General features: G+C 39.2%; 1 protein-coding gene across 1 annotated transcript in view; it reads right to left on the bottom strand.

Annotated features, from left to right (window-relative positions):
• The window catches only part of LOC114659672 (copine-8), a 650,855-nt gene extending 642,439 nt beyond the window's left edge, over window positions 1-8,416 (bottom strand). The window contains exon 1 of the mRNA XM_028812277.2: window positions 7,667-8,416. Coding sequence (XP_028668110.1) covers window positions 7,667-7,767 — 101 coding nt within the window. The 5' untranslated portion in view covers window positions 7,768-8,416. The remainder of the gene's footprint in view (window positions 1-7,666) is intronic.
• Window positions 8,417-12,527: the final 4,111 nt, after the last annotated feature.

The raw sequence follows: 12,527 nt of genomic DNA on the forward strand, positions 1-12,527 counted from the left end.
AACTTATTTATGTTAGAACATATTTTGTCATTTTCCTTGCATTACATCACCTGACCTTGGCAGCAATGAGACGAGTTACCCACAATCAGGGCATGTCTTAACGCATGGGCAGTTGCCTGGAGGGCCCCATGCTAATCTACGTATATTGTGACTTGCGGAGTGGATGTATAGGTAGGGGCCCCAGTGCAGTGCTTTGCCTGGAGGCCTATAATAAGGTTAAGACTGCCCTGTCCACAATGTTGGCTTATGATATTTTTAGAATCTTCGTGGTTCAAAGCACAAAGAAAAAATAGTAGTTTGGACAAAAAATAATGTCTAAAATAACTGTTATAACAGCCAAAAATGATATCAAATGCCAGCCTATAGGAGATATCAAACCAAACTCCTATTAAAAGAATTTAAAAAAAGCAGATGGGACTTCATAGACCACACCTGAGTGAGTCCCACAGTAATATCAGCATACAAGTCCAAGACTGAAATGGCCAGGGGAAACAGTAAGCTGGGCAGACCGAAACAAACCTAGAAAAGGCAGTCTGAGGACAAAATGGAGCCAGCAAGCTGGACGTGGACCCAGCTGAAGAGAACAGTCAAGAACTGATTCTTATGGAAGAGTGCAATTGTAGCTCTGTACTCATCAGAGAGCCAAACCTAACCCTAACTGACCTGCAATGGACTGGCATACATTACTGCTGTAATGTGCTCTGGTTTCCTGTAAGCATGAAACATAAAAAGCAAATTTAAAATAAAAAATGTATGGATGGACAAAGGTACCATCCATCACTTTCTAGTTTTGTCATTAAGTTCACATATTCTTTTCCTATCTGCAAAGGTTTCTATAGGTACCTAGTCTTCCTTGCATGTGCTCATTTCCAGATAAGAATCTTGGCTCACTGCTACCATCAGGATTTCACAGAATTCATCAATGCATTTCAAGTGAAGAGAGACTCATAGCTTTTTGGTTTTAGAAAGCAGGTTTCCAAGGTTTTCAGTCATTTTAGACAGCAAGAGCAGAGTTCCCATGAAAGTTCCCTCGGAGTTCCCTTGTGAGAGCCAGAGAGTGCCCAAAGAAGATCTTCAGGATGGTGCAAATAGTTTTAAGGGAATGTATAACTTAGTCAGTTCCAATTACAAAATCATTGTCTCCTTATAGGCAAATTCTTCTGTCCATTGGAGTTTTCATTCCTTAATTTACAACTCTTTGTCTTTGCTTGAGTCAATTCTGCCCCTTATGGCTCAAGAAGTTTATGGAGGGGCCTCAACTCTGATTTACACTTTTGTTATCAATGAACTACAGTCAGATGTCTGAACCAAGAGTTCAGTCACTTACTTTGCAATGCTAGCTGGGGGAAGGTGAAACTGGATATGTCCATCAATGTTAAATCTGCTTTCTTAACAGGCCTTGGGTTTGTATTAAGCCTGTTTATAGACAACATTTAACACTCTTGTAGCATAAAAGCTTGCCACCAAACTAACTGTTTATTACCCCACCTTCAGCATATGCAGCAACATCACAAACTCCCACACTGATCCTTAACTCAGGCACTCCACAGGGTATTGTGCTGAGCTCCCTTCTCTATGCCTTGTTCACCTATGAATGCATGACCTGACACAGTTCCAACTCAGTCATTACATTTGCACATGAACAACATCTCTTGCCAAGAAGGCTCGCCTGTCTAAGGACCACTCAGATTTCAGCATCTGTTCATACAAATTTCTACAGGTGCACAGTGGAGTTCATTGTTTCTGGCTGAATCACATCCTGGTATGACACCTATTCAAGTCATTACTGTAAAGCAGGGCAGAGGGTGGTGAAGGCAGCACAGAATCTTACTGATATACTAGCAGCTTTTTGTTCAGGAGATATACAACACTTGCTGTCTTACATAGGCAAACATGATCATTAAAGACCATAGCCATCCTACACTCCTCTCTTTTTGGCAGACAGTACTAAACCATTGACACTCACATCAGCATATTCCGGGACAGTTTACTCATTTTTTTATTTTATTATTTGGAAATAGCAGAATTTACACATTATTTTATATTTTTGTCTATCTTATTGCAACATTTCTAAAAAATAAATAATTTATTATGATCAAACAGTTACTCAGTATTTGAGTAGTTTTTTCACAAAATACTTTTTTACTCTTACTTGAGTAATTTTTTGGATGACTACTTTTTACTTCTACTTGAGTAATATTATTTTGAAGTAACGCAACTCTTTATTTGAGTACAATTTTTGGCTACTCTACCCACCTCTGCTAACGCCCACCTGAGAGAGTAACCACGGAGCACACTGCCTTTTTTTTTCCTATATGGGTACGGCAATGTGCTATATCAGCGCATGCTCCTAACATCTCTCTCTCTCTATTGTGCCTATGTGACCACACAGTAATACCCAAACTATTCCAAAGTGACGTTTGCACTGTTTAGTGTTTTTTGTATCTCATACCCTCATACACCTTTATTGTAAGAGCATCCCTTATCTACGATGGAGCGTTCAATCAGAAGAAAATATGAAGCTGGTTTTAAATTAAACGTCGTTGAAGTAGCGAAAGAAATTGGTAACTGCGCTGCTGCAACAAAATTTGATGCATCTGAAAAACTGACGCGCGATTGGAGGAGGCAAGAAGATGAAAGAAAAAAAAAAAATTAAGTGTCGCATTTTTGAACTGGCATATAAGTCGGGGTATGACTTTATGATCCGATTTTTTTGGGTTTCAAGACCCGACTTATACGCAAGTATATACGGTAAATACACCGACAGTTACAAGAAGGAAGTATTCTAAACCATATTAAAAAGCAACAATGAAATAAAAATACAGAAAGGAAGAATAGTTCAACATATTGGAAAATATGAAGCAAAACAAATAGGGACAACCATGATTCTAGGTCTGTTAGATATGAAGAAACTGTGGAGTTTTGCAATGATCTCCTACCTTCTGAAAAAAGAAAAAACTGGGATCTCAAACAAAATGTTATACAAGAATTTGGACAGTATATCCTGTTAGGGTTTAAAGGCCTTTTTGAGTATTTTTCCATCAGTTTCTTAAAGTAACAGAGGTTTGCCATCATGACAACCTAAAGTAAGACAGGTACTGGCCATATTTTCAGGGCAAACAAATAAACGAGAAAAAAAATCAGTTTAGTTGCTGTGGAACAATGTACTGTATAATTAAAAAATGATAATGCTCATACTGCAATGAATATAATTTGGTGCTCCATGAGGTACAGCTTCACCACGTCTTTGTTACTGGAGTGCAGCTGAATTACTAACTAGTCATTTTCAAATGTCACATTACTTTTCTAGACTGACTACAGACAGTCTTGTGTATCAACAATGAAATTAGTCATCCACTGAAGCACCAACATTCCAGGACCACCTTTGTGGCTTCTATCCTGCTGTTCACCACCAACCAGGACAACCAGTGAAGAGCTTAGTGGACTTGAGTACCACAAGTGAAAATAGGGCTAAGTGGAACAATCCTGAGCTACAAATATTACTTGAGGTGTGTGTCTAAGAGTTTTTTTTATTTTGCTTTGAAACATACATGCTTTACTTAACATATTATTTGTTAAAATTGTACTTGTTTATTTTAATATCAGTTTTCAGTCACTGAAAATGTAAGAGCTAACAAATTATCTGCAAGGAGATTCACAAGTGATGTCCTCCACAGGTTGTATGATCAATCAGTCTTAGTTCAGTATTCTTTGGGGTAGGAGCTGGTGATCACAGGCACAAGACCCACCAAACCCATCAAAAGAACTGTTCGATGTTGAACATGAGGAAAAAAATTGTTGGTATGTGTCACTATACATTTGTTTCCACGCATTGGATGTAAACATTCTAGCAAATAAGTCAATATCTTGTGAAAGAAAAAAACTATTATGTAGGTTGTGATCGATATTTAACATCTTATTAAAGAAAAAGACATCCTCTAACAGGACAATTCAATAATCAGGTAGGAGAAAAGCTGTTCATTGTATCTTTTAATTATTCCTTAGCAAAATGCCTTAGAGCAAGCATTCTTAAAAAGCAATCTATTACAGCATGGTCAGAATGATCAGAATGGTCCGAGAAACAAAGAATAGAGGTTCATTTTATAAACTGTTGAATTTACATACAGTGTCAATCGATGCATACATTTTACTCTGGTTGGTCCGTTGGTTTACACCCAAATGATTTATATAAAATAAAAGTATATTATATTCTGGCTCTTCCTATACCTTTTGAGATGAGACACCACCCTTGATATTTCTGTGCATATAACAACTGTCCATTCTCGTTTATAGGACATCTGCTGATTTCTTAGTCATCTTAGTCATCCTTCAGTACATTTTGTATATTACATCAACCTTTCTTCTGGTACATTATTTATTTGATCATCTCAGTATTTTTCCTAAACCAATTCTTATATTTCAGTGTATATTTTGTTGTTCACTTGATCTTTATATAGTTTCTGACATTTATTAACCCTTTATGCTATTTCTTTAAGATGAATGCTATGTTACCCTAAAATTATTCTTCTACAAGTTTCCCGGTATTATGTCTCAGTTTGCCATTTTCTACAATACTAAGATCCTTGCTCTTTTGTATTTGCTGATGCCTTCACACCAGCTAACCTAAAAATGTTAGTCCACCAAACTAACTGATGCTATGACCAACATTACCAGAAACTGCTAAGATTTGAATTACGGGTATTTTGTTTGTTAGCATTTTGTTCTTTAACTTTCAGCATCTTCCACCTATGCCTTTCATATCTGCAGAAGCGTCTTTCATTTGTCAATAGCTTTAAGTGACTCGCTGTTGCATGTTTTCTAACATCCATATATTAATTATATATCATTCTTTTTTGAAAGAATGAAATATGATGAAACATAATTAACAGAATAATATCACTTTATTCATCACTCCAGAAATGGGAATCTTCTGTTCAGCAAACTATAAATCTGCCAATCCGCTTACTGTCGTGCACTTTACTCTCTCATAGGTCTGCACCTCGCATTCCCAGGGGAAACTTCTGAATTCTCCCATGGATACAACACAACAGCAAGCAAGATTCGGAGTAAGCAGCTGGCAGAGTCACATGTTTGGGGTGTCATTGTCACCTACCTAATTCTAAATATACGTATTGGGATAATTTGGAACATGTTATACTATTTTCATTTTTTTTTTTTTACGATTTTCTTTATATGAACTTTAGGAAATTACCCTTTAAGTCATGTACCACTAAAAGTGTTTGACCAGTAAATGATGAGATTTGTTTAACCTTCTATTGACATTTAATAATGGGTGCCACACGTTTCAGTATGAATTAACTTTCAATTAGTACTTGATAATCGCAACCTTATCACTTATATAACCTATTTTGTACTGAAGACTGCAAAACAGATGTTGCAGAATTAGAAATGTAAGCAACTTTGTAGAGTAAAATTTTGAAAAAGGTTTTTGACCATCCATATTATTGTAAAGTTACTTTGGATATACAATAACTATTTTCTGATTTTGAAAGACCTGCTGTTTTCTCTTCTCTTGAACAATGGTGCAACATTTTCTAGTTGTGTAGTATTTGAATGGTGCACGAGTACAGAACCATCGTAAAGGTTCCAAATGAAAAAGGCAACCATTGTTTGTCTGATGTTGTCCATATTATAAACGGTACCACATTATAAATGTAGATGGTGTCATGGCATATTTGCCTTTGGTACTTGTTTCAAAATCTCAAGTTATGGGCATGCTATAGTAAAATGACCTATTGGTGCCATGGTTCCTTTGCTTGTTTCATAACCTAGTGTTGCATATATCATGCCATTACTACAGAACATTTTTTATAGGGGATGCTTAGCAAATCCCCCATTGCCATTCTTAGGCAAACTACTGATGTTACATGTTTACAAAATAGAAGTACATTGTTTAATGTCTATAGTTATAGCTACAGTATGTCAGATGCTTGATATTCTCAGTCAAGCTGAAAAATACACTGGCACCTAAAGTGAGAATTCTGTGAAGACCTAAAGCCATTTCTTCATTGCGCTCCATTTTAATCAACTCTTTCCAACTGAAAGTGGCTGTTGCTTATTCTGATTTAAGTCTAATTTTCTGAATTACACGTTTTTCTACACCTTCTTTCTAAGCTGTATGTTAAATAAAAAAGGATGATGGAGTGACTAGTTTTGCTACTGAACTTGTGACCATTATTACTCACTGCTTATTTATGTATATTTTGAAACAAAAATTATACTGTACAACTTAAGCCACTGTTTGTTTTTTATGCAATTATTTTACAAATAAATTCGAAATTAATGCGCAAATAATGGGACTAGACTGAAATAAATATGATTGCAGTAACGGAATGGATCACCAGAAGGAATCGGGGCGATTCCGACATCAAGCTTAAAAAAGGCTGCAGACGGCGGCGGCAGCGTTCCCAAGTCTCCGTCTGACCTGAACCAGAGCCCGAGCCGTGCAGTCTTTCCAACGGCATTCAGAACTGGCGCGATTCTGCGTGGTGTCAAGTATAAAATACCAGCGGGCAGATTACAGCGCGGTGCACCGACTGATTAGGCGCTACCTTCAAAGAACCTGCCGAGGTGAGATCCGAGATTATTTTGCTATCTGGGTACAGTAAGTTGCCATATTTAAGAAATTTTAGAAGACTACGGTTCAGTTTTTGATAAGTATGTTTTGTCTAAAATAGAGGAAGATACACAGAAAGTTATTGTACAAAAACGTTAATTATGAGAGTATATGCAATATGTTTAAAATGTTATTTCTTGTTTTCTTTTAATTGCAAACAAATATTCAACCTCTAAAACTCCAGGGTACAAAAAAAACAATGTCTACGCATATACAAATGCAATTTTTTTGTAGAATCATTTAAATCTGATCAATATGTGAAACCCGAAGTGCGCCTATAAGCGCCTCAAACAGTTAGATCTCGTGAAGAGAAGCACTGACAACAAGCTGCAGATCTTGCGCAGTTCACGCTAATCACGCGGCACCAGAAGTGCACGGAATCCCCCTGTAGTCGCCTGCATGCCGTGCGCAGTTCCCGTTAAGCTCTGTAAAGTTGACAACGCGCACTCTGTAAACAGGCATTCCAGAACACGCCTGCTTGGCGGCCCAACGAAGTATATGAATATAAAGACATGCATTTGAGTGAGGAAAACTTAATCTAAAGTCAACAAGTGACGCTCTTTTCCCTTCGCCGCAGCTCTTGCGTCGCTCTGTGCGCTGCTAGGGTTTCCCGTGTCGCTAGTTAGGATCGCTCAGGCGACAGCTGACGGCTTGCGAGCGTTGCTTTTTAAAAGCCAGCACGGTCGCGACGCATGCAGTTTGCCAGTTGAGACGCGGATGGCAGCCGCAGCAGAGGCACGTGAACGATGGCAGGCTGGAGACGGCGTTACCGCTTGACACCGCCTGCTCCTCAGAAGCGTGCCAAAGTAGCCGCGGTGCAGCCAGCGCGACGTGATATTCGCTCTTAAGTAGCGCGGTGTTCCGTAAACTTGTATTTTGATAACAAAAGTTGGATGTTCGACAGGAAACTTTCCGCGCACGAACTTTTGAAACGCACTTTAGGCGGGCTAAACTCACAGGGAGTCGGAGTCGCGGCAGCCTCCGCCGCCGCAGCTCACTAACTGGGTTACTTGGTAGCAATCAGCTTACCTGCAGGACACGGTGATCTCAACTTTGGTAGCAGGAATACTTGCGCGGAGAGGGTCGAAGTCTCCAATGGAAGCCATGTTCATGTAGCTGCTGTCCATCATTAGATCCTTATACGCTTCCAGTTTCAAAAAATAAAAAGCAAAAACAAAAAAATACCAGCGACGTCCTCAAAGTATTCGGTGCTTATGAGTAAAGAGCAGCTCCAAGGCGGGTGAGAGCAAGGAGGTGATGTCACTCCATAACAAACACAACGTCAGCACAGCTGGAGTGGAGAAAGGGGGCGAGGAGCTGCGGGGTGCGAGAGTGAGAAGCGATGCCGCTGAATCGTGCACTGGAAACGGACGAGCAGGAGCCGCGGCAGAACTGGAGTGGTGCCGATCAGGGAGTCAGAGCTGAGTGCGCATTAGGGACGGGTCTCTGGCAAGCGTCACGAGCACCCGGGTACAGGCAAACTAAGGGCTCGGCAGCGTGGCTAATGTAGAGCAGCAGAGCAGACCTGGCAGGTGAAGGAATCACAGCCGCCGGTGAAGTAATGACGAGAGACAACCTGATCGCTGGAGAGGGGCATGCCAGAGGAGGCAGGGACAGCTGGGTGAGAGATTGGCCTTGCACCGAGGGACAGGGAAATCTGAGAGGCATTCCAGTGTGAGACAGACAGACATTTGTGAAAAAGACGCCAAACAGAGGCGACTTTGAAGGAATCACAAGTGGCTGAGCACGAGGCGAGATGGAGAGGAATCACAAGTGAGTGAGCGCAGTGGGCAAGACTCGAGTCATTGGTTACGGGCACCAGACACTGCCCTAGTTTTAAGAACAAGGTCCAGTTGTGGCACAAGAGCGCCTTTGCTGCAAAGGCACGTTTTTGTTTCATATTTCAGCAAAGATGCATTAAATGGATGAAAACGAGGACAAAAAAGCACAGTTACTGGAGCATTCTAATAGTGTATGCTAGATCTAATTCTTTAGGAAGTCCTCCGAGGGGAAACTGTATAGCATTTTACTGGTAAATGCATTACTGTGCTCTACAAGTCTCCTCAACTGCAGAGCAAAGCCAGTGTGCTGTAAAATATTAATTACAATAATGAGACATTTAGAGAACTCTTCGTTATTTCCCTCTGGTGTCAGCTACTCAGTGTGGCCATCACTAAAGCACATTTCCCTCTTCATCTCCCCCACTGTGTACATTTCTATTTTTTTCCAGTTTTAATCAGACACTAATGATTCTGAGACAACGCATTCAACTCAAAGCATGGAAAGGTTTGCACAATTTAAAAAAGTGCACATCCTACGCATTCAGCCCATAAATAGGGCCTTCATTTTTGTCTTTAATCTTCTAAACCAAACCGCCATCAGTAGAAAACCCAGCATCTGAGACAAGCAGGTTAGAAAGATGATGGATAGATGGATTATTCTTTGTATTTGCTTCCTGGAATGAATGTTTGTCTTGGAATAAAACCTCTTATTCACTCTGTTGTAATGAAATGTGTTAAATTTCGACAGCTTTTTTGCATTTTCATATTTTTTGGCTGTAGTTACTGTTGCTGCCAAAATAACACAATGTAAGCTCTAAGATAAAAGAAATAACCGTTTTAAATGTACTGAGTGGCCTATTTTTGAAAACCCTGTATCCCAGCCCATGGGACACGAAATATGGCCCCACCCCAGTCATGGCTTGAATGGACTTTGCCCATTTTTCTTTTCTTTTTGTGTGGTTTCTACAAATACTCCCAAGTATCTGCTACATCCAAAAGACATGCACATTTGACTGACTGTTGACTTTAAACTGGTGGTGTGGGAGAATATACTGTGATGAGCTAGCTTTTATCTGATGCTGTCAGAATTCCATACGTCAGCTCAAAAACATTCAGTGTTTGCATCTTGAGCAAGGGACAGGCACTATATAAATAAAATGTATTATTATTATTATTATTAACAAGGAAAATCAGAAAATGGACAGAAAAAACAGTCTAGTTTTAACTGTCATTCTACACAGAGGGCTGGCAAAGCCTACTGGACAGAATAACCAATAAAAAATAAATACAAACTATTAGCCAGTAAAAATATGTGGTTAAATACAAAATCAGTAAAGAAAAAACACTGTAAATTAAAATATTAGAAAAACTGTGACAAGAGCAGGCAATTTAGCAAAAAAATTACATCCATCCTATTCACCTAGAATGTCCAAAGTAATATCAAGTTGAGATTTGAAGGTCCCTAAAGTCCACTTCTCCACCACACTGCTTAGTCATTTATTCCATGTGTCTATGGTTCTTTGCATGAAGAAAAAGTTCCTAATAGTAATGCAAAATCTGCCTTTCACAAGTTTGTAACTGTGCCCCCATGTTCTTCATTAAATAACAGTCTTGATCCACTGTATTAATTTCCATTATAATTTCAAAAACTTCCAGTCATGTCTCCTTTTAATCTCTGTGTGCTTAAACTAAAAAGGTTTAACTCCAATAGCTCATGTCTCTGAGTCCTAGAATCAGCCTGGTCACTCTTCTCTGGACCTTTCTCTAGCGCTGCTTTATCTTATTTTGTAATACAGAGAAGAAACTGTACACAGTACTCCAGATGGGGACTCACTAGATGTGTTATGTAAGTTAAGCGTAACCTCCATAACTTGTACTCCACACATCATAATATATAACCTAACATCCTATTAGCCCTTTGGATCAATTCTGTGCACAGTCTGGATGTAGATAGTAATGTCTCCATACTGATTCCAGGATCCCCCTCATTTATTTATATAGCACATTTTCACACAAATAATGTAGCTCAAAGTGCTTTACATGATGAAGAAAGAGAAAAAAGACAAAATAAATAAGCATTAAAATTAGGGAACACTAATTAACATAGAATAAAAGTAAGGTCCGATGGCCAGGGAGGACAGAAAAAAAAAAAAAACTCCAGACGGCTGGATAAAAAAATTCAAATCTGCAGGGGTGCCAGGCCACGAGACCACCCAGCCCCCTCTTGGCATTCTACCTAACATAAATGACCTCAATCAGTCCTCGTTGTATTCAGGGTTCTCATGGAAGAACTTGATGATGATGGTCATGTGGACTTCTGGCCTTTAATCCATCAATGTAGGGACATCACGGTGCTTTGATTAGGTGGTGGTGGCGCATATCAAATAGAATAGAACAGAAGAGAAGAGAAAGTAGGGGTTAGTATGGATTTTGGAGCCACCATGAATAATAATGATAATTAATTGAATATACAGAGCATCAGGATTTAACTAAGATGAAGCTAAGAGAAAGCCATGTTAAAGTAATGAGTTTTCAGCAGTGTTTTAAAGTGCTCCACTGTATTAGTATTATTATTATTATTAGTAGTATTAGTATTAGGGGTACTTTCATGTTTCAGACCTCCTATAGATAGATAGATAGATAGATAGATAGATAGATAGATAGATAGATAGATAGATAGATAGATAGATAGATACTTTATTAATCCCGATGGGAAATTCAATTGTGTATTCAAATCTAACATTTCTGTTTCCTACACGGAATACTTTATATTTACTTAAATTAGTATGAATTTGCTCAACAGTTCTTTAACAGTTGTTTATATTGGGGCAGATTTTTTCTATCCATCCATCAATTTTCTGGGGTTTTTTTTGTAAAGTTCGGAGCTGTAGGGAGTTATTTTATTCTAGCAACATTAGCAACAAGGCAGGAAGCACTGGATGGTAGGGCAGTCTGTCAGAGGGCACACACTCACAGTTAAATCAGCTGATGCCCCATGAAAATGTCTATGGCTTACCAAGTTAAATGCACAATCATCCAAAAAGTACATAAGAGCACTAAGAAAAGAAAAAGGAACAAAAAAGAAAAGAGATCAGACTCATTTCAGGACTATGGTGAATGAGCTAGGAGGAAAGGCAGCCAAATGTTTTTAATTTAAGTAAATTGAGATGAAGACAACAGAACGGTTTAACATTCTGAAGAAAGTTCAAAATGTGAGTGTCATCTGTTTCTTTAACCTTCACAACATCTTCATATGCAGACATAATGCATTGCCTTCCAAATCTCCATCCATCCATCCATCCATCCTCTTCGCTTATCCGAGGTCGGGTCACGGGGGCAGCAGCTTGAGCAAAGATACCCAGACTTCCCTCTCCCCAGCCACTTCTTCTAGCTCTTCCGGGAGAATCCTGAGGCGTTCCCAGGCCAGCCAGGAGACATAGTCCCTCCAGCGTGTCGTGGGTCTTCCCCGGGGCCTCCTCTCAGTTGGACATGCCCGGAACACCTCACCAGGGAGGCGTCCAGGAGACATCCTGATCAGATGCCCGAGCCACCTCATCTGACTCCTCTCGATGCGGAGGAGCCTTCCAAATCTCCTTTGACACAATTCTGACACCCTTTTGTAGGTACCCTGGACATCAAACTTTTCAGCCAAACCTACTGTACTGTATATCAGTTGACCATCAATAACCGTGTAGCAGTTAAACAAAAAAGTGACATTAAGAAACTTTGTTTCTTTTTGTAGGGCAGTTTAATAAAACAATTCACATTTCTGAACTGAAATAAAACATTTTTTAAGATGTTTTTGTGGGTGGTAAACAACTAAACTACCCCAAATACTTTGGAAAGTCCATTAAAATCAAAGTTGGGTCAACAAGGTAAACATTTTTTGAAAGTTTTACAAGTTTAGGGATATCCATCTTTTTTATTTTTCATTAACTTGGGGAAACATGGGAAGAGTCCCACAGTATCATTCTGAATAGATGTAGTACTAGGGTGTTGTACCGTGTTAGCCATTATGAATGTAGAGAAAAGCCAAGCAAAATGACACCTTTTATTGGCTAACTAGAAAGATTACAATATGCAAGCTTTCGAGGCAACTCAGGCCCCTT

Source organism: Erpetoichthys calabaricus, chromosome 1, assembly GCF_900747795.2.
Source record: "Erpetoichthys calabaricus chromosome 1, fErpCal1.3, whole genome shotgun sequence".
Classification (NCBI taxonomy): Eukaryota; Metazoa; Chordata; class Cladistia; order Polypteriformes; family Polypteridae; genus Erpetoichthys; species Erpetoichthys calabaricus.